We start from the raw sequence: 19,245 nt of genomic DNA, 5'->3' as shown, positions 1-19,245 counted from the left end.
TCTATCTACATTACGATGAAATAATCATCGTATGTAATGTATGTAAAAAAAAAATATGGTATAAATAAATATAACTATATACGGACAAATCACACAGATTGAGCTAGCCCCAAAGTAAGTTCGAGACTTGTGTTATGGGATACTAACTCAACGATATTATATTTTATAACAAATACACATATAGATAAACATCCAAGACCCGGTCCAATCAGAAAAAGATCATTTTCCGGTCATGAGACCCGACCGGGGATCGAACCCGGGACCTCTCGGTTCAGAGGCAAGCACTTTACCACTGCGCCATCGAGGTCGTCGATTACCAGCAAGCGGTATGTTTTACCGCTTGCTGGTAATCTTAACATATCCAATAGATGTCGTTATGGTTTAAATATAGTGTTAATAATGTGAGGCAGATTGAATCTGCCTGATTACAATATGAAATTTTATCAGAAAGTGGTAAAACAAGCTCATAAACCTTATAAGTTCAGTCTTGAGCAGAAATGTGTATACCCCATAAAAGCTGGAATAAAAAAAATATATCATATCATTTAAAGTCAACAAATCATAATTCGCCAGGCGAGGGTGTCCAACAAGGCATGTTGAAGATGCTAGAAGGCGCAGTGGTGTCGGTCCCGGAGAGGAATTCGCGCAAACTTCGCGGCGACGCCGTGCAGGTCGACACCACCAACATACTATTTGTGGCCAGCGGCGCTTACAATGGACTCGACAGGTCAGTTCGGTTATCGCCTCCACCACAAACTGATCCACCACCGACTGAGAATCTCTACTACCGGGTGGTGATCTCCCCTGGCCTTTGGAGAGCTCTAAACTATCTCTGGGCTGGTGTTGGGAGATGCGGATAAAACTGAGTAAAATGGGGCTCCTCGATTATTCTCTGTGTGACTGTAGACGGTTCAATACATGTCTCATCTGCTGTCTTGCCGATGTTAATACAGCCCTTTTTTTGCGTTGAAATTAGACCTTCTAACAGGTATTTTTTCTTGTTATATATTTTTAATTTGGAAATCAAAATCAAATCATTTAATCAGAAATTAAGCCTTCACAATTCTTTTTCACGTCATATTCTAAATTGAATGATATTTACGAAAGCTACAAATTACTAGCATTTCGGAACGACCACTGCTAAGAAGAAATGCCGAAAGAAATTCATTCAAAGTGTTGGTCCCTATCATGCCAGAAGGGCTTATAATTTTTGAAGTGAAAACTTCTTTAGCGGTGTTGAGCACTTTTTGTGATGGGTAAAAAATGTTAAACTCTCGAACTCTCGTCAGGACACGTGACCCTGATCGAAAATTCGTAACATGTCAAAAATGCACAACGTTAATATTCAAGTTTTCACTTCTGCCGACACTCCCGGAGTGCAACCCGGTTTTTTTTTTTTTAATATAAAATGTATGTATAATTTTTTATCAGTAATATAACAATGTAAGTACACAATAAAGTACGTTCGTTTTATCATGTCATATTTGACGTGGCATTCAGACTAGTCCAGCGGCGCAACAACGAGAAGTACCTCGGGTTCGGCGCGTGGGACTCGCGGTCGGGGCGGCGCGCGGCGCTGCAGGCGGCCGCGGCCGACGCCAGCCCGCTCGACTCCGCGCTCGCGGAGAGCGAGGAGCGCGACGCCTGGCTGCGCAAGGTGCAGGCGCGGGATCTCATCGACTTCGGCATGATCCCGGTCAGTGGGGATCTCATCCGTGTCTCTATAGCGACAGGGCTCGGAATCGCTTGTCATTTTAGTATCGGACATATATGGGTCGATCAAATTTTATGCTGGAATATTTATTGATTGACCCATATTTTATATTTCTTATATTAACTATAATACAATTTCGCGAAAAAGAAGTAATGTTATCATTTCTGTTCAACAGGAGTTCGTGGGCAGGTTTCCGGTGCTAGTTCCCTTCCACAGCCTCAACCAGGATCTCCTCGTCAGGATACTCACCGAGCCCAAAAACGCTATGGTGAGTTTATTCCTTTTATTATTACAAAGGCGAAAGTTTTGATATGTTTGAAATTTTTTATGTATACCGAGCAAGCATACATGCGGCTCACCTAATGTTGCGCCTTCCTTATTTATATATATATAACTCTTCCGTTACTAACAGACAGACAACGTACAGCCGAAACTACAAGGAGTATGGGCCATGATTACGCATCGCACATTTATGGGTTTTGACGACGTAATAGGCCAGTACAACGTCATTGAGCTCCTCTATCGGCAATGTTGTATTGTTGCACAGGTGTCACAATACAAGCTGCTGTTCGCGATGGACAAGTGTGAGCTGTCGTTCAGCGACGACGCGCTGCGTGCGGTCGCGGCGCTCGCCATGGAGCGCAAGACGGGCGCGCGGGGGCTGCGGGCCATCATGGTGACTACGCTTTACTGCTCACTTTACGGCGTCTTGCCGCAAAATGTCCTTTTCTCACAATGTCATTTTCTCAAAATGTCCACAAGGACATCTTATCTAAATTATCATCAAATAATATTAGTGAGGTTTGCTATGCTAAAGTGTTAGTCAAGAAATTACGTAGCTATAAATTTATTACACCTTTTTTATGAAGTCTTATATATCTAAAAGGATTAATAAAAGTTCTTATGTACCTAACATAACTTGATGACTTGATGAAGAATGAGTGTACGCTAATGTGTTTGACGATCGAATGCTTGATGCCGCGCGGAATAGTGGGTCACCATTTTGTATCCGATGGTTTTGCATCGAACAGTATCATCGGTGAAGAGTTAAACGAAGCCGAATATCTCCCCCCCCCCAGGAGAACCTGCTGCTGGAAGTGATGTTCGAGATCCCGGGCTCGGACATCCAGTCCGTGCACATCCACGACGGCTGCGTGGCGCGCGCGGAGCCGCCGCGCGTGCGCCGCCGCGACCAGCGCCAGGAGCGCGACCTCGACGACTGGCCCTCGGTGCGCGTGCACAACTGTACGTAGCTAGCGGGTACTCTCGTGTGCTGTAGCCCGGACACTGCTGCTGTCGCCTGCGTCACTGGGCCTCGGTGCGCGTGCACAACTGTACGTAGCTAGCGGGTACTCTCGTGTGCTGTAGCCCGGACACTGCTGCTGTCGCCTGCGTCACTGGCCCTCGGTGCGCGTGCACAACTGTACGTAGCTAGCGGGTACTCTCGTGTGCTGTAGCCCGGACACTGCTGCTGTCGCCTGCGTCACTGGCCCTCGGTGCGCGTGCACAACTGTACGTAGCTAGCGGGTACTCTCGTGTGCTGTAGCCCGGACACTGCTGCTGTCGCCTGCGTCACTGGCCCTCGGTGCGCGTGCACAACTGTACGTAGCTAGCGGGTACTCTCGTGTGCTGTAGCCCGGACACTGCTGCTGTCGCCTGCGTCACTGGGCCTCGGTGCGCGTGCACAACTGTACGTAGCTAGCGGGTACTCTCGTGTGCTGTAGCCCGGACACTGCTGCTGTCGCCTGCGTCACTGGGCCTCGGTGCGCGTGCACAACTGTACGTAGCTAGCGGGTACTCTCGTGTGCTGTAGCCCGGACACTGCTGCTGTCGCCTGCGTCACTGGGCCTCGGTGCGCGTGCACAACTGTACGTAGCTAGCGGGTACTCTCGTGTGCTGTAGCCCGGACACTGCTGCTGTCGCCTGCGTCACTGGGCCTCGGTGCGCGTGCACAACTGTACGTAGCTAGCGGGTACTCTCGTGTGCTGTAGCCCGGACACTGCTGCTGTCGCCTGCGTCACTGGCCCTCGGTGCGCGTGCACAACTGTACGTAGCTAGCGGGTACTCTCGTGTGCTGTAGCCCGGACACTGCTGCTGTCGCCTGCGTCACTGGCCCTCGGTGCGCGTGCACAACTGTACGTAGCTAGCGGGTACTCTCGTGTGCTGTAGCCCGGACACTGCTGCTGTCGCCTGCGTCACTGGCCCTCGGTGCGCGTGCACAACTGTACGTAGCTAGCGGGTACTCTCGTGTGCTGTAGCCCGGACACTGCTGCTGTCGCCTGCGTCACTGGGCCTCGGTGCGCGTGCACAACTGTACGTAGCTAGCGGGTACTCTCGTGTGCTGTAGCCCGGACACTGCTGCTGTCGCCTGCGTCACTGGGCCTCGGTGCGCGTGCACAACTGTACGTAGCTAGCGGGTACTCTCGTGTGCTGTAGCCCGGACACTGCTGCTGTCGCCTGCGTCACTGGGCCTCGGTGCGCGTGCACAACTGTACGTAGCTAGCGGGTACTCTCGTGTGCTGTAGCCCGGACACTGCTGCTGTCGCCTGCGTCACTGGGCCTCGGTGCGCGTGCACAACTGTACGTAGCTAGCGGGTACTCTCGTGTGCTGTAGCCCGGACACTGCTGCTGTCGCCTGCGTCACTGGCCCTCGGTGCGCGTGCACAACTGTACGTAGCTAGCGGGTACTCTCGTGTGCTGTAGCCCGGACACTGCTGCTGTCGCCTGCGTCACTGGCCCTCGGTGCGCGTGCACAACTGTACGTAGCTAGCGGGTACTCTCGTGTGCTGTAGCCCGGACACTGCTGCTGTCGCCTGCGTCACTGGCCCTCGGTGCGCGTGCACAACTGTACGTAGCTAGCGGGTACTCTCGTGTGCTGTAGCCCGGACACTGCTGCTGTCGCCTGCGTCACTGGGCCTCGGTGCGCGTGCACAACTGTACGTAGCTAGCGGGTACTCTCGTGTGCTGTAGCCCGGACACTGCTGCTGTCGCCTGCGTCACTGGGCCTCGGTGCGCGTGCACAACTGTACGTAGCTAGCGGGTACTCTCGTGTGCTGTAGCCCGGACACTGCTGCTGTCGCCTGCGTCACTGGGCCTCGGTGCGCGTGCACAACTGTACGTAGCTAGCGGGTACTCTCGTGTGCTGTAGCCCGGACACTGCTGCTGTCGCCTGCGTCACTGGCCCTCGGTGCGCGTGCACAACTGTACGTAGCTAGCGGGTACTCTCGTGTGCTGTAGCCCGGACACTGCTGCTGTCGCCTGCGTCACTGGCCCTCGGTGCGCGTGCACAACTGTACGTAGCTAGCGGGTACTCTCGTGTGCTGTAGCCCGGACACTGCTGCTGTCGCCTGCGTCACTGGCCCTCGGTGCGCGTGCACAACTGTACGTAGCTAGCGGGTACTCTCGTGTGCTGTAGCCCGGACACTGCTGCTGTCGCCTGCGTCACTGGCCCTCGGTGCGCGTGCACAACTGTACGTAGCTAGCGGGTACTCTCGTGTGCTGTAGCCCGGACACTGCTGCTGTCGCCTGCGTCACTGGCCCTCGGTGCGCGTGCACAACTGTACGTAGCTAGCGGGTACTCTCGTGTGCTGTAGCCCGGACACTGCTGCTGTCGCCTGCGTCACTGGCCCTCGGTGCGCGTGCACAACTGTACGTAGCTAGCGGGTACTCTCGTGTGCTGTAGCCCGGACACTGCTGCTGTCGCCTGCGTCACTGGGCCTCGGTGCGCGTGCACAACTGTACGTAGCTAGCGGGTACTCTCGTGTGCTGTAGCCCGGACACTGCTGCTGTCGCCTGCGTCACTGGGCCTCGGTGCGCGTGCACAACTGTACGTAGCTAGCGGATACTCTCGTGTGCTGTAGCCCGGACACTGCTGCTGTCGCCTGCGTCACTGGGCCTCGGTGCGCGTGCACAACTGTACGTAGCTAGCGGGTACTCTCGTGTGCTGTAGCCCGGACACTGCTGCTGTCGCCTGCGTCACTGGCCCTCGGTGCGCGTGCACAACTGTACGTAGCTAGCGGGTACTCTCGTGTGCTGTAGCCCGGACACTGCTGCTGTCGCCTGCGTCACTGGCCCTCGGTGCGCGTGCACAACTGTACGTAGCTAGCGGGTACTCTCGTGTGCTGTAGCCCGGACACTGCTGCTGTCGCCTGCGTCACTGGGCCTCGGTGCGCGTGCACAACTGTACGTAGCTAGCGGGTACTCTCGTGTGCTGTAGCCCGGACACTGCTGCTGTCGCCTGCGTCACTGGGCCTCGGTGCGCGTGCACAACTGTACGTAGCTAGCGGGTACTCTCGTGTGCTGTAGCCCGGACACTGCTGCTGTCGCCTGCGTCACTGGCCCTCGGTGCGCGTGCACAACTGTACGTAGCTAGCGGGTACTCTCGTGTGCTGTAGCCCGGACACTGCTGCTGTCGCCTGCGTCACTGGGCCTCGGTGCGCGTGCACAACTGTACGTAGCTAGCGGGTACTCTCGTGTGCTGTAGCCCGGACACTGCTGCTGTCGCCTGCGTCACTGGCCCTCGGTGCGCGTGCACAACTGTACGTACATAGTGTGGACTTATGGTATAGGACGGCGGACGTGTAAGCGAGAGGCGATCACCGCTGGCGAGAAACGACTAGAATGTCAACATAGCAAGAATTTTGCAGGGGACTTGATCTCGCGCGTCATCTGATGGTAAGTCACTGGTTGGTATAGCGCGGCAAACCAGGTTGAGTGATCACCGCTGCTGACTGACGATCTGTGACTGAACTTCGATACGAGTTCATAATTAAAGTAAGAGTGTAAGTAGACAGAGCAAGCTTGTGGTATAGGGCGGCGGACAGCTAAGGAACGGCTGCTGGTAAGACAATGATGCACTGGAACAAGAACAAGCAAGATCAGGAGCGTTGCCGATGTTCCAACCTCGACGACTGGCCTTCATAACTGTACGTAGATAATGTAGAGTAGACATTTTGTTTAGACATGGTAACTGGACTGCAAACGAGTGAGCGAATCACCAGATGGTACGTCACCGCTGTCCAAGAACAATTACAATATCATGGGCGTCACCAGCGTCGCCAGCCTTTCATAAAGAATAAGACTCGTTTCTTGAATATTTCAATATAATACAGGATCAGGAAGGAAAAGAATGTAATACAGGAAATGAAAACGCTGCAGAAAGTTGATTTCACATATGTCGTAGAAAGAGCATCTCTTTTATATTATATCACATTACCCACTGGCTTTTTAAACACCAGACAAATTTTCACAACAGGTGTCGGTGACAAAATGATTTTTTGTTCTTTCATACGAATGTACCGATCAGCTGATTGAGAATAGTCGCAAATGTATGTATAATATTTCGAATCGTGAAAATTTGGCAGGTGTTTAAAAAGCTACTCTGTATATGACCATAACCTAGCTTATATTACTGTGAAAAAAGAGATATTGATCACGCATTAAAAACATTTGTAAAAAAGTATCTCATTTGACCTGGTGGCGTTTACCCTCTCACATCCAAGTGGTTTCCCTATCCGACACAAATACCTACGTAAAACGTAAGAAATTTTCAAGATCTGTAAATCATCAAGATTAATTTATAAGGGTGTGACGTAGTCAGGTAAATGAAACGAGTGAATGCTCGAATAATACTACTATATTTGAAGGAATAACACAATTATATAGGTGGTACAAAGATTAACATAATAGAAGATTAAATAGGTACTTAGTCTAACCTCACATCACCGCACTTATTGAAAAAAAAAATGAATTTATATAATATATTTTTTTTTACAGTCAAATTGATAAAATATAATCTATTTTTTACGTTTTATAATAAGGTTTTGTACGGTTTTTATGTACAATGTCTATTTTACCATACTTATTTATTATCTCTACGTTTGGTGGTATGTCCTTAATAACTTTATAAGGGCCTAAATATATATTATCTAATTTATTACTAGGTGTATTATTTTTTACTAAAATTAAATCATTTTCCTTATAGCTTACAGGATTAATATTTTTGTCATACACATACTTTCTATTTATCTTACTTCTTAACAAATTATTTCTAGCCTCTTTTTGAGAAAGTTGCAAACGGTATTTCAATTCATGTGGATAGCTCTCATAATTATAAAGAGGTTCTACATCATTTGTCAGATTACTAGGGAGAGAACATTTCTTACCAAACACCAACTCGTACGGGGTGAAATCTGTTTCAGTATGAACTCCTGTATTGTAAGAGAAACACCAAAAAGGAATCCACTTACTCCACATCTCCGGGTGATTCTCTGTTTGAATACGTAGAAACGCATTCAAATGTTTGTGAGTGACTTCCAGAGCTCCTATGGACTCGTGATGGTGGGCTGTTGAGTTGAGTTGTTTAATATTTAATAATTTACATACCTCTTGAAAAATTTCTGATAAAAACTCCTTCCCTCTATCTGTAGCTATACATTTTGGCACACCATACCTGAGAATAAAATTATTAACAAACGATCTTGCTACTTCATCAGCTTTTTTGGAAATTAAGGGATAACCTTCTACATATTTTGTCAGTTCGCATTGACACGTTAGTATATAAGAATAATTATCATTATCTCTTTCCAAAGGACCAACAAGATCTAAGAATACTTTTTCAAATGCAGTATGCGCTGTACTAGTAATTTCCATTGGTTCTTTCTTTGGTATTGAATGTTTTTGACGTTGACAACTGTCGCAACGTTTTACAAATTCTCTAACATCTTTATCAATACCAGGCCAGAAATAATATTTCTTTATGTTGTTTGACATTCTTCTCATACCAGCATGGCCACTGCTAGGCAAGAGATGAAAATCATTTAAAATTATTTTTCTATCATGTTTATTCTCAATTCTTTTTACATTACTTAAAATACATATACGCGGTCCGGACCTATTCTTATCGTTTTTTATTTTATCTAATAATTTTTCTATAAAAATTTCATTATCTTTACTCTTTAATATGTATATTTCTTCTAACTTTAATAAATTACAAAAATTATCTAAATCTCTCACAAATTCGCCTCGCGTCATTTGTGATTGAGAATCTAGAAATTTCACATAAATTGTTCTTTTACTTTCAATATAGCATAATATTTTATTTTCTTTTGTGATAATTCCCTCTTTTTTAAATTGTTTTAGTCCCTTAATATCAATAAGTTTTAATTCTACTGATTCTTTCGGTCTTATATGGGTACTTACGACCTTTGGTTGATCAGGCCTCAAGTCTAAAGCATCCATATCTACCGATGAATCTAGTTTATTTAATTTTCTTGCGCCCGCTCTTGTCATAACATTAATAACACTTTCGTGCATTTCTTTTAAATCATTTAATGTGATTCTAGACAATGCATCTGCAGCTGCATTTTCAGAACCTTTAACATATTCTACTTCAAAATTATATTCCTCTAATATGATTCTAAATTTCATGAGCCTACTCGAAGGATCTCTCATATTGAACAAGTATACTAGTGGTTTATGGTCTGTCAGTATTTTAAATGGGCGTCCATATAAATATGGACGAAAATACTTCACAGCCCATACTATTGCTAGCAATTCTTTTTCTATCACTGGATAATTCTTTTCACCTTTATTTAAGCTCCTACTAGCATAAGCTATTGGTCGTCCATTTTTGTTTGATAAAATTGCTCCTATAGCATTATTTGAAGCATCAGTTTGTACTATAAATTTATTTTGTTCCGAAAAATCGGGATACTGTAACACAGGTGGGCTTATTAGTAGTTCTTTTAGTTTTTCAAAAGAGTTTTGACTTTCGGTATTCCATTCAAATGGTACGCCTTTTCTAGTTAATTTATTTAAAGGATATGCGATTTCTGCAAATTTTGGTATGAATTTTCTATAGTAATTCGTGAAAGCTACAAATCTTTTTACTTCGTCTGAATTTGTAGGAACTGGATAATTTTGTACTGCAGATATTTTTGCAGGATCCGGCATTATACCTTCATTAGAAATCACATGACCTAAATACAAAATTTCTTTTTTAAGAAAATCGCATTTTACTGGGTTCAATTTTAAATTGACCTGACGTAATCTTTCAAAAACATCTTGTAAATTTTTATTATGAATTGTTAAATTACGGCCAAAAACAATTAAGTCATCTAAATAAATTAGACATTTTTCATAATTTAGACCAGCCATTGCCAATGTAATCATTCTGGAAAATGAACTTGGGCTAGTTTTAAGTCCCATTGGCATACGTGTCATCTGATACTGTCCTGAATGGAAAGCTGTAAATTTTCTACTGTTTTCATCTAAATTAACATTATAGTATCCTTGATGCAAGTCTAAATGTGTGAAATAAATGCTACCTGACAACGAGTCCAGAATTTCAGTAATATCTGGTAGTGGGAATTTATCGTCTTCAATCTGATTATTCAATTTCCTATAATCTACGACAAGCCTCCATTTTTTGTCTCCTGTTGAATCTGATTTTTTAGGTACTAACAGTATTGGACTAGACCAATCGCTCTTGCTAGGTTCAATTATCCCTTCCTCTAACATTTTATCAATTTGGCGTTTAATTTCGTCCTTTTGAGAGTATGGCAAACGATATTGTTTTGAAAAGATTGGATTTGTATTAGGTTTGACAGAAATAGTATGTGTGTATACATCAGTAGTACTTAATTTATCACCAGGGAGGTAAAATATATCTGAATATTTAGCGCAAATGTTCTCAATAGTTTTTTGTTCCTCAATATTTAAATGTTGCAATTTCATTAATGAGAAAAGTTTTTTCACTCTATTTGAATCGGTCGTTGACTTTTCAAATTCACAAATATTATAGTTACTAACTTTATCAATTTTTGGATTTATTTCTGTGAGTTGAACATCATTTTCAGTAACATTAAGTATTCTAACAGGAATCAATCCATCTTTTGGTGAACATATGGAACTTGCTAAAAATATACCATGTTTTATTTCTTGAGATAATATGACACAATCTTCATTAATGTCCGTATGTATAAAATGTATTGACTCGCTTCTAGCTGGGATCTCAAAAATAACATTACATGTATTTATTAAAGGTAAAGTAATTTTCGAATTAATAAATAATGTCAAAGTATTTTTACTGAAGTCTAATTGAGCTTTGCATCTATTTAAAAAATCACGGCCTAAAATTCCACTTCCTTTAATTGGTAAATTTTGAAAAACAAAAAACTTATGATTGAATCAAAATCAAAATCAAATCAAATAAAATATTTTTTGTTATAACTATTACATGATGATGAAAGTAAAGAAATATAACAATTACTATCACTGGCTAAAATAAATTTTTCACTATTCCTCACGAAAAAACTGATTCAAAGAAAGTTCTGACTCTTCAAATTTTTCGAAATTATTATTATCATTATCATGCATTAAATGAATATTACGATTATTACGCATCCCTTGATTTCCTCTAGTTGAATTAAAAAATTTACCTCTCTGCTGTGGACCTCCGCTACTTCCTCGCGTGTACTGACCTCGTGACCCTTGTCCTCGAGAAGCTAGATGAGCTGCTTGCTGTCCTCGAGCTCTTCCTCTATGTACAGGATAGCGGCAACGTCCTCCACGCCAGCTTCTATAATAATTTGAACCATTGTTGAAATATTTATTATGGTATGGTTTCTTGTACATACCCATGATTTCTCCAGATGTTGAAGGAATTGATACTTCTTCATCTTGGGCTGCCTGTACAGCATCTTTAAGTGAACTATAATTCCTGGCGGAAATAATCGTACTAAGTCGACGATTACGCAAGCCGTCAGCAAATTGCTTAACAGCCATTTTTTCATTAATAGGTTTTAATATTTTATAGCATTGATCATTCCCGTCAGCTTGCGTTATCGTTAAATCAACAAATAGTTCCGTTATTTCTTTACCATAGTCAGCAATTGACAAGTCATTTTGTCTAATTTTTTGTAATTTATTTTGTATTGCCGTTGCAGCTTTCTTACACAATAATACATTTCTCATATCAATAATTAACTCATTAACTGATTCATATTTTGATTTTAATTTTAACTTAGCTTCAGGAGAAAGCCTACTTTTTAATACGAAATTAATTAAATTTTGTTTACATGTATCTTCTTTCAATAAAGTATTATAATATTCAATGTTATCAATCAACTGTTTTGTATTCGACTCCTCATTTGTCATAATAGGTAAAAGATTTAACGCCGTTTTTAAATCAAAAGAATTCATGTTGAACGATGACTTCGGCTTATCACTATTACACAACACTAAAATATTTTCATGTAACTCTAAAAATCGACTACAATAATTTTTGATTAATATAATATCATCCGAACTATAATATTTTCTCTTAAGTTTTTCTTCAAAACCTATCAGCCACGTCTCATATTTCTCATAGATTGCATTAATCTCATTTAATTTGTTTACTAACACTTTTTCCGTTCTTCGACTGGCTCCTAATTTAATTAAATATACTCTAATTTTCTTTAATTCCTCATACAATGATATAATAGTTTCCATTAGTCACTTACCACCATAACGTAGAGTAAAATATTCTTGTACCTGTGCACATAAAGAACATAACACATTAAAAAATAAATAAAAATAGACTTTAAAATATAATCGCGATTACAATTAACACTATCAAGTCCAAAGTTCAGTCACAGTGCATCATCCGTCCGTCCGTATATGGAAAGTCGCTGCATTCCTTACCGGTGACCTATATCTCGTACATAAAATTATTATTAGGATATTTGATTATATATTTAAGATACTATTTTTTTTTTTTTTTTAAGTAGATTATTGTATTTTATTATTTTCACTTTTTTTTTTTTTTTTTAAATATTTATTTTTATATAATAAATTTTCACTTTTGAAATATATTTATGCACTTTTATTTTCATTTATTTTTTACACCATTTCTTTTGAATAGATTTTTTGGGGTGGGTTAAGGTCTTCCAACTGTCGCCGGAAAAGTGATCTTCTTATAGTCGCCCGATTTATCTCCTTAACAATCCATTTTCTATGGCATTTTCTATATAGTCGATATATGAAGAACAGCACGCCACACAGTATAATTAACAGGATAACACACAGGATAATATTTGTGGTGCTCATATGAAAGCGAATTTGTTCTGTAGTTGCTTTATTATCGCCAGCCGCAGCATTCTGGATGACCAGGGTTTCTTCTTTAGACTGTGGGGAGCCCATTATTTTTGTGAAATTTTTTATTCACGTGTACACTAGCGTTTAGTCCGAAACAAAGATAGAACTGGTACTTTTCCATTGTCCTTATTAACGATTACACGAGTAACGTCTCAAATTCGCGGCGCGGTGGAAGATTCCATAGGCAGGGTCGCCATATAAGGGTGTGACGTAGTCAGGTAAATGAAACGAGTGAATGCTCGAATAATACTACTATATTTGAAGGAATAACACAATTATATAGGTGGTACAAAGATTAACATAATAGAAGATTAAATAGGTACTTAGTCTAACCTCACAAATTTTTGATTTTGTCGGTCGTTTCAGAATTTGAAAGAGTGCATAAAAACCACCGCGTTCGGACCGCGAACTACAAACAATTACAATTACTGTTAGTACTTGCTATATAGCATATTATAGGCATATAGTGGGTTGCGCACCACGAGAGTTGGGACCTGGAGTGTCATTTTTTAAACTGTCTCACGAAAACTTGAATCACATGATATTTTTCCTTCGACATTCTCGCATTTTTGAATCGGGCAAATTATTTAAAACTGCTCACGTCGAAAGCGTCAAATGGTGGTAATATAGCATAGAGAATGCTTCATAACAGTCAACGTAACAGTCAAACCAATCAACTTACTTATTTTCCACTGCGTTACTTTGAATATTTCGATAGTATATATATTCACGATTTAAATTTCTACAATGTCGACATTTTAAATGTTTGAATTTAAAAAAAAAAGTACTAGTTTTTGTTGATATACCTAAATTTTGAGACACGGTGCTTTGTATGAAAATTAATATTGTGCCCTGCACTCGTTATTACTACAAATAGAACATAATAAAATTGACAATATAAACATAGTAGTAACGGAATGTATAAATATAAAAAATATATTAACGATATAATTTTATTCCTTTGTTATAGTAAAAAAGGAGATCTAATCGTAAAAAGTTGATCGGGGTTGATCAATTTATATATTAGTTTTCTTAATAAAGGTTAGTTTTCTTCTACATGTCACAAAAATCCAAAATAGCGCTTCTAGCGTGTCTAATATCTATGGTTACGCACTGTAGACGACTAATTTGCTATTGCGCAAACCATAGACACGTCCAAGTCTCAACTCTGGTAGCATTATTGTATTTATTAGTTGGCTGTAGTCAAAACCATCGCACGAGTTTTAAGCTACAAATACACTAGTTGACGCGCAACATATCACTCTATCTCACGCATTACCACTGACTCGAATGAAAAAGCACATAGTCGATCTCACTCATGCAAATTTATTTATTTATTTAATATTAGGAACGCTAACAATGTTTACATATATAATATTATAGTGAGTAAATTGTACTTGCAGTTTAATGCGATACATAAACACCAGTTAACAGCGAAAAGGAAATAAAAAGGAAAGAACGATATATTGCGCGTCAAATGTTCCCTTGTATATCTGTGATTTTACAGTACTATGCTATGCTACCATAGCGCAGAATAGATACCATAGTGTAGAATCATTATTTAGATCTTTAGAATATAACATTAATTTCATTACGCTATTTATATCAACCAAAATATTAATATACGTATTACAAACTTAATTAGCCATTGTCATAGGCAAAAGCTGCGTCTTCAAGCTGCAACATACATCTGAAATTCTGCATGTTATCTGTATCAATTGCTTATTGTGATTGAAATTGCAATTAATTTTGTTATATAGATACAACACTGATCGTATGTAAAGAATTACATAATTTAAATTTAGATAATGTAAACTCATTTACTTTGCGTATAATTCGTGTTGTTTGTGTTGGCGCTATACCTAGGTATTTTGAACATTCTCATTTAAACATTCATTCATTATTTTTAGCTAGGGCAATATTACATTATTATTACAATCGAATATATACGAAAGAAGAAATAATATAAAAAAAATAATTTGATAAGTGGAATTCTGCCCTAATCCTATGCAACTGAAAGGGCGGGCATAGATGAATAAATATTCGTTTTTTTTTTTCACAGAGAGGAATGTCGATGACGACGATATCAGAACCATCTGTCACTCAGTACGCGCTGTGAACGAGCACAGGTATGGTGGTAACAAACAGACAAACCAACAAACATCGAATCGTTCCTTGAAAGCAAAGTTGACTTATCCATTGTGAGTTTTCAACTTCCCATTTGAGCTGTGTACTACATATAACAGAACGTGTCCTAAATCTTTAAATATGTTTTTATTATAATTATGCAAAGTGATATTTTTACAATGCGAAAAATGAAAGAAAACTAAGAAAGTAGGCTTACCCCAGAAAACGTTTGTCGTGTTTGATTGTTGTAAAAAAATACTCCTACTTTATTGAAATTTAAATTCGTAAGTAAACATGAAATATGAAGGAATCCAGTGGTATAGATAAATCATAAGCATCGTGTGCGGTAATTTTTAGGTATTTTAAACTAGCAACATATTTTTATTTTTGTTCTAGTTCAATAATTTGAAATAAATATGACTGATTAACCAATATATTATCTTGTATAAAGTCTGACGAGATTAAATGAAAATTAAATTTGGTATCACATATTTGAATGTTAAAAAAAAATATGTTTTAGTAATATACTGTCGTAATGTTTTTTTAAATCTTTGAAGTTAATTTTTTGGGTCTTGTGAGATGAAAAATGTATAAAGCTTGTGCGTTTCAGCATAGCCTAGATAAAATAATATCAAATTGTAGTTATAAAATAAGGGTTAGCTGATAGAAACGCAAGTACGTGTAGGCAACACATGTACAAAATTTCGAGTCAGTATATTTTTATAGACTTAAACTTAATTTACATGAGAATAATTAAAAAAAAAACTCTTGGCCTTTCTCCGATAACATCTCGTTTTGATGATTATCTTCTTATTGAAAAAGTAAAAATAAGGAGTGTCCTATAAAAATTTAATCGAAAATTGAAAGTAACGTATTTAAAAAGTAATATAAAACGCGAATAAAAAAAAAATTGCAATGTTACTTCAAGAATGCGTGCAGTTAAATTGTGTAAATTTTCGAGTGTAGAGAGACATTCCTTGGACACTTAACTTCAATAGGTTTTAGACAATTATTACATAGATTGTAGTAGTAGATATTCTCAAAACTACAATGTGCCCTTAAAGGTATATTCTTCGTAGATTTAGTTTCAGAAAAACGTGATCTTACTGGTAGTTCCTTGCATTAGTTTATGTTAAAATAAAAAATAATTAAAATTATAATGTTGTATCGTCCCAAGCCACCATACAACATTGCTCTTGTGATGTAAATTACTGTAAATAATAAATAAATATAATAGAAAAAATCTTAATATTAAGGTCTAAATAAATTAGGTTTGTTTTTCTTGACTAAGTTGTAAGTACGAAGAATTACACAAAACTGTATTTTTCAGGTTATTTTTTACTACAAAAAGTTTTCTCGCTGCAATTGACGTTTTGACATTTGTTGATTATTATTATTATTATACAAAAATATTTTTTATGTAAAAATGTAAAGTTGTAGTGTGATTATCAAAGAAGTACATTTAGAAGTTTAACAAATATGAGTCGATATGATCGATGGAGAAATTTAAAATGGGATGTATTTATTGTAGTTGTGTTGGAGTGAAAATTAAATGTTTTGTAATCACATTGCAACTGGCGTAAATAGTATAAGCCTATTTTCAAATAAAAAGTAAAACCAATTCAATGTATTTTATTTATTTAATTATACGTATAATAATATTTTTACCTATTTAAACTACTGAAGTACAATAATAGTATTTAACACTATAATTTAATGATAATTTTACACACTTGTTGTAGACAATGTTACACATACTTCTGTATATCGATGGATATTGGTATATGATATGGTACCATGGAATTTGTAGTACACGATGGAATGGAATACATAAATAAAAAAGAATTATTTATTGACATCTCTGTAGAAGAAATATTTATTATTCAAATTAATGGAATTAGTAGACAAAGTACTTACTAAATCCATGTTCAAACTACATTACATATTTTACTATTTAAAGACTTCAAACTTCCTTGCATGAATGTCTAATGGAGTACCGTTTGATTCGAAGTTACCTAACAGCCAAAAGTTTGCGGCTTTGCTATTCGATATCGAACGTCGAGTTTTGGAAACGAGACGCAGGGAACCAACCACAATATAGTATTGTGACGACGACAATCACGCCGCAATGTGATTGGTTCGCTGCGTCTTACTTCGAAAAATTAGAGCTTGCTCTCTAAACTACATAGTCCCTTTTCAGTCCAATTTTGAGATAGCTTTCTGTCTCCATAATATCGACTAGAATATTCACTACGTCATATACCTCCATATAACTTGTATATAGTGCTGTTGGTGTCAATCTTATAACATTGGGATCTCTAAAATCCGCTATTACTCCTCGAGACTTCAATGCTACACTTATTCTGTACCCCTCATCATGCTCCAAGCAGATATGACCTCCTCTTTGACTGTCATTCTTCAAATTTCCTATTACAAACCCGAATTTCGCTAATTTTTCTTCCACTAAATACATCATATACTTAGTTATATGTAAGGATTTCTTCCTAATATTCGCCATGCCGGCTTCATTGAACATTCTTAGAGCGCCTTCCATCGCTGCCATGGAGAATACGCAAGGAGTGCCAATCTGCCAACCGTTAGCGTCTTTCTGGTGCTCAAATTCTTGTTTCAAATGGAACTGTGTTTCTGGCTTGTTCCCGTACCAGCCAGCTAGCCCCGGGAGCAGCTGGAAATGTTTTCTATTGATGTACAGAGCCGCAGCCGCTCCTGGACCGCCGTTCAAGTACTTATAGTTGCACCAAACAGCAAAATCTGCATCTAATGATCCCAAATCCGTGTCTAGCACTCCTATTGAATGGCACAAGTCCCATCCTATAAGAATTCCTTTTTCTTTCGCTGCTTTAGTCACTTTCTTCATGTCTAGTATTTGAGCAGTTCTGTAGTATGCCGTAGGGAGTAATATTAGACAAACTTCTGGAGTCATTGCTTCAATAATGTCGTCTTCTTTCATATATTTTCCATCAAAACTTTTCACAACTTTCACTGCGTCCTTTGGTTCATACCCTTTAAGTCTTACTTGACTGTCCACCGCGTATCGATCAGTTGGGAAATTTATATCATCGACTAAGATTTTATATTTATTTTTAGTTGGTTTGTAAAAAGTGCTGATTGCTTGGTGTATTACGGCTGATGTACATTCTAAGACAGCGATTTCGTTTTCTCTCACTCCTACTAGAGGTGCCAGCAGTCGGGCTAAGTAAGAGGAGTATAAGTAATATTTGTTCCCCTCCACATTCCAGATTTTGATTCCATGTTCTTTCCATTGTTCTATTGCATGTTGTAAAGTTTCTTCGGCGTCTTTAGATGCTAGTCCTAAGGAATTTCCACACATGTAAATTGAGTCCTTTTTTAGGTAGAATCTTTGACGATAGTGTCCTAAAGGATCATTGTTATCTAGTAATTTTGGATATTCTGGCCCGTTTTCGAATTTGGTGTCCATGGTGGTGTTTCTTCGAGTGAACTTGGGTCTTTGCGAGTTTTACCGCGAAGTGGAAGGTATAAATATCATCGCATGCTGTTTATCGTTCAAGTTCATAATTACGCTGTTATCTTGTACTTGTTAATTTGTCGTCACGATGTTATGAATGCCTAATTAATATTGAAATGTTTGTAGTGTGACCACGAAAACGTCTTCAGTGTAAATCATTTTCAGAATTAATATGTTTCAAAACTTCAAAGTAATTCATGTGAACATTACAAATGCCATAAAAAATATGCTCTAAAAACCTAAATCTCGCACGTCAGTTTTCCTACCGTAAAAAATTGTGATATCCATGTAATACCAAGTCGGTTAATTTAGGTATTTAGTCACTACTTAAGGGACTTTCTGTCTTTAGTTATTACGTAAGTTATTATCATATCAACATTAAAAATCTTTTAGGTTTTGAATAAATAGTACGACTTGGCCATCGCATATAAACACAATGTATTATATCTTACTAGATATACTCAAATCTTGCCATGGATGGTTATGAACATACTGATTCTATCTTCTTGATTTTACTTTCGAACTTAGTACGAATGTTTCCCAATTGAAGTTGCCTCCTAAACTTGTCTATTAATTTTGACATTTCCTGTTACCGTATTCCTATTTTACAAATGTTAAATTTATTGGCTTTGTAGATCTGAATGCCCTTATTAATTAAAGTTCCTTTATATTAAATCATTTTATTTCTCTTCTATTTCTATCTGCTACATTTTAACGTCTTACAAATTCAAACCATTTTTTACAACAACAATGTCAC

The 19,245-nt window shown here is 39.4% G+C and overlaps 3 protein-coding genes across 6 annotated transcripts in view; 1 reads left to right on the top strand and 2 right to left on the bottom strand.

The window, feature by feature from the left end:
* The window catches only part of ClpX (Caseinolytic protease chaperone subunit), a 43,944-nt gene extending 27,343 nt beyond the window's left edge, over positions 1 to 16,601 (top strand). The window contains exons 8-14 of one of the 4 annotated variants that reach the window (XM_053755302.2): positions 574 to 727; positions 1,501 to 1,696; positions 1,890 to 1,982; positions 2,262 to 2,390; positions 2,794 to 2,943; positions 13,220 to 13,283; positions 14,916 to 16,601. In XM_053755302.2, coding sequence (XP_053611277.1) covers positions 574 to 727; positions 1,501 to 1,696; positions 1,890 to 1,982; positions 2,262 to 2,390; positions 2,794 to 2,943; positions 13,220 to 13,283; positions 14,916 to 14,917 — 788 coding nt within the window. In that variant the 3' untranslated portion in view covers positions 14,918 to 16,601. Of the gene's footprint in view, positions 1 to 573; positions 728 to 1,500; positions 1,697 to 1,889; positions 1,983 to 2,261; positions 2,391 to 2,793; positions 2,960 to 13,219; positions 13,284 to 14,915 lie in introns of those variants that run through there. The other 3 variants (XM_053755303.2, XM_053755305.2, XM_053755306.2) reach the window with 3 other exon arrangements.
* LOC128675727 (uncharacterized) lies at positions 10,959 to 12,479 on the bottom strand. The gene has a single exon (XM_053755308.2). It carries the CDS (start codon positions 12,206 to 12,208, stop codon positions 11,012 to 11,014), a length of 1,197 nt encoding a protein of 398 aa, XP_053611283.1. The 5' UTR covers positions 12,209 to 12,479; the 3' UTR covers positions 10,959 to 11,011.
* Positions 16,602 to 16,815: 214 nt separating the features above from the next.
* Positions 16,816 to 18,482, bottom strand: LOC128675726 (kynureninase-like). Its single transcript, XM_053755307.1, has one exon. The coding sequence runs from the start codon at positions 18,438 to 18,440 to the stop codon at positions 17,157 to 17,159; it is 1,284 nt and encodes a 427-aa protein (XP_053611282.1). The 5' UTR covers positions 18,441 to 18,482; the 3' UTR covers positions 16,816 to 17,156.
* Positions 18,483 to 19,245: the final 763 nt, after the last annotated feature.

The sequence above is a fragment of the Plodia interpunctella genome, chromosome 15, assembly GCF_027563975.2.
Source record: "Plodia interpunctella isolate USDA-ARS_2022_Savannah chromosome 15, ilPloInte3.2, whole genome shotgun sequence".
Classification (NCBI taxonomy): Eukaryota; Metazoa; Arthropoda; class Insecta; order Lepidoptera; family Pyralidae; genus Plodia; species Plodia interpunctella.
The sequence above is the reverse complement of the archived record's forward strand: the minus strand, read 5'-3'. Positions and strand labels throughout refer to the sequence as shown.

What these genes read in the sequence shown, in the direction of transcription:
- LOC128675727 (XM_053755308.2), bottom strand. Translation starts at nt 12,208, where the DNA reads ATGGAAACTATTATATCATTGTATGAGGAATTAAAGAAAATTAGAGTA.
- LOC128675726 (XM_053755307.1), bottom strand. Translation starts at nt 18,440, where the DNA reads ATGGACACCAAATTCGAAAACGGGCCAGAATATCCAAAATTACTAGAT.